At 71.5% G+C, this 1,852-nt stretch overlaps 1 protein-coding gene across 1 annotated transcript; it reads right to left on the bottom strand.

Moving 5' to 3' along the window:
- Positions 1-112: 112 nt before the first annotated feature.
- Positions 113-1,209, bottom strand: LOC105311706 (protein amnionless; the record flags this gene model as incomplete). Its single annotated transcript, XM_011387627.1, has 4 exons — positions 113-221; positions 381-518; positions 687-904; positions 1,122-1,209. Coding segments are annotated over 4 exons (553 nt in total), but the record flags the coding sequence as incomplete, so codon positions are not given.
- Positions 1,210-1,852: the final 643 nt, after the last annotated feature.

Raw genomic sequence — 1,852 nt, 5'->3', positions numbered from 1 at the left:
CGACGGCTCCTGCGGCAGGAGAGTAGGGGTCAGCGCCCTCTGTTTGGCCAGGGACCAATGGGGAAACTGAGACTGGGAGCGAGCCAGGCAGGGGCCGGGCGGGGACGCTCACCGCAGAGGTCGCAGCACTGCCCCTGCGGTCGGAGGGCGTCACTGCAGGCGGCCGAGGGGCAGCGGCCGCCCAGGGGCTGGAGCAGGGCCGCGCAGATCCCCGGCTGCACCTGGGGGCGGGAGCGGAGTCAGCGCAGGGAGGGCGAGGGGCCGCCCGCGAGGTCGGCCGCAAGCGGGCCGGAGACGGCTGGGTGCAGCGGCTCCAGGCCCAGCACCGCCGCCGCCGCCCCCGCGCGGTGCCCACGTCGCCCGCTGTGGGCCCTGCTCACCTCGGCGTTGCCGCAGACGCAGCCCGACCGGTCAGCGCAGGCCTCGGAGCCCACGCTCAGCGTGCCCGGACCGTGAAAGCGCAGGCGGCCGGCCCGAGACTCCAGGAAAACAGTCAGGTCCTCGTCGCGCGTGAAATTCTACGGTGGCCGAAACGCCAGCGGAGCTCGCCCGAGGAAGGGACAATATCGGCGTGCTCAGAACCCACGGGTCCACACTACAGGGCTGGGAGGCGCTGGGGGAGGAGCCCTGCCAGGGCCCGGCGCGGGGCCGACACCGAGCCGCCTCGTCCCTGCGCCCCCACTTACCTGGCCCAGGGCCGAGACGCTGTGGACGCGCACGGTGCGGGCGTCCGGGCCGAGGTCCACCCGGAAGGAGGTGTCTGGCGGGAAGACGACGTCGTCGTGGCGGCAGGGCACGCGTTCGGCGTCCACGAAGAAGAGGCCGTGAGCCGCGGCCTCGGAGCGCCACGAGCGCGGGTCGTGCCAGGAGAAGCGGTCGGGGTCGAGGAAGACGGCAGGGGCACCTGCGCGGACGCGCGAGCCTGAGCCCGGCCCGGGCCCTCGCGGAGACGTGCCCGTCCACGCCCCGCCCCCAGACTCGCCCTCCAACCAGAACACGCTCCCCGGGCCCCGCCCCGACGACGCCCCACCCCTAAGCTGGGCCCCGCCCCCGGCACGCTCCAACGCGGACCTCGCCCTTCCCGCGCGGCCCCGCGTCCGGCCCCGGCCTCGCCCTCTCACCTGCGCTGCAGTCCAGGTCCGAGCTGGTGTCCGAGGCGCTGAATCTGGCTCCTGAGGCCAGAATGAGTTCCCCGTCCAGTGGCAGGAGCTGCAGGAAGTGCAGGCTGAGGCGGCGCCACGCGGTGTTCCAGGGCGTCCGAGGGTCTCACTCTGAGCCCACCCCCGTCCCCCGTGTCTCTGGGGAGGAAAACCTAGACCGTGGCCAAGGGAGCTGGCGGGTGAGGGTCAAATAGGTGGGGGGGAGCAGAGCCGCTGGCCAAGGAATTGGACCTACCCTGAGACCTGGGCGCGTGGAAAGTTTGGGGCAGGGGCCCCTCCGCAGGGCTGTCGCCCTCCCCTGTCACCCCGGAGAAACCGCAAGCCAAGGGCTCACGGGTTCCAGGAAGCCACGTCGCTGGGAAGTCTAAAGGCAACCCTGAACCTTGCGAAAGAGGGGAGGGGGCTACAGCTGGACGGAGAAGGGGTGCCAGAAATGGCGGGAGGGTAAGGGGGCCCTGCAGTCGCCCCTGTCTCCCCTCCAGCCTGGGCTCCACCATGGCAACTGGTTCACCACAGAAAAGCCTTGGCCCTCAGCTATTGGCAGCAAGAGGGCCAAGAGAAGGAAGACTGGCCCCCCTCCGCTCCCCTCTCCTCTCGGCCCCAGGATCCCACCACCATTCCTCTTGACAGGACACCCCCCCCCCGCCCCCCGCCCCGTGATTAGGGTTGGAGGTGATTGCTGGGGGTCATGA

The sequence above is a fragment of the Pteropus vampyrus genome, unplaced genomic scaffold (genome assembly GCF_000151845.1).
Source record: "Pteropus vampyrus isolate Shadow unplaced genomic scaffold, Pvam_2.0 Scaffold1000006479, whole genome shotgun sequence".
Classification (NCBI taxonomy): domain Eukaryota; kingdom Metazoa; phylum Chordata; class Mammalia; order Chiroptera; family Pteropodidae; genus Pteropus; species Pteropus vampyrus.
The sequence above is the reverse complement of the archived record's forward strand: the minus strand, read 5'-3'. Positions and strand labels throughout refer to the sequence as shown.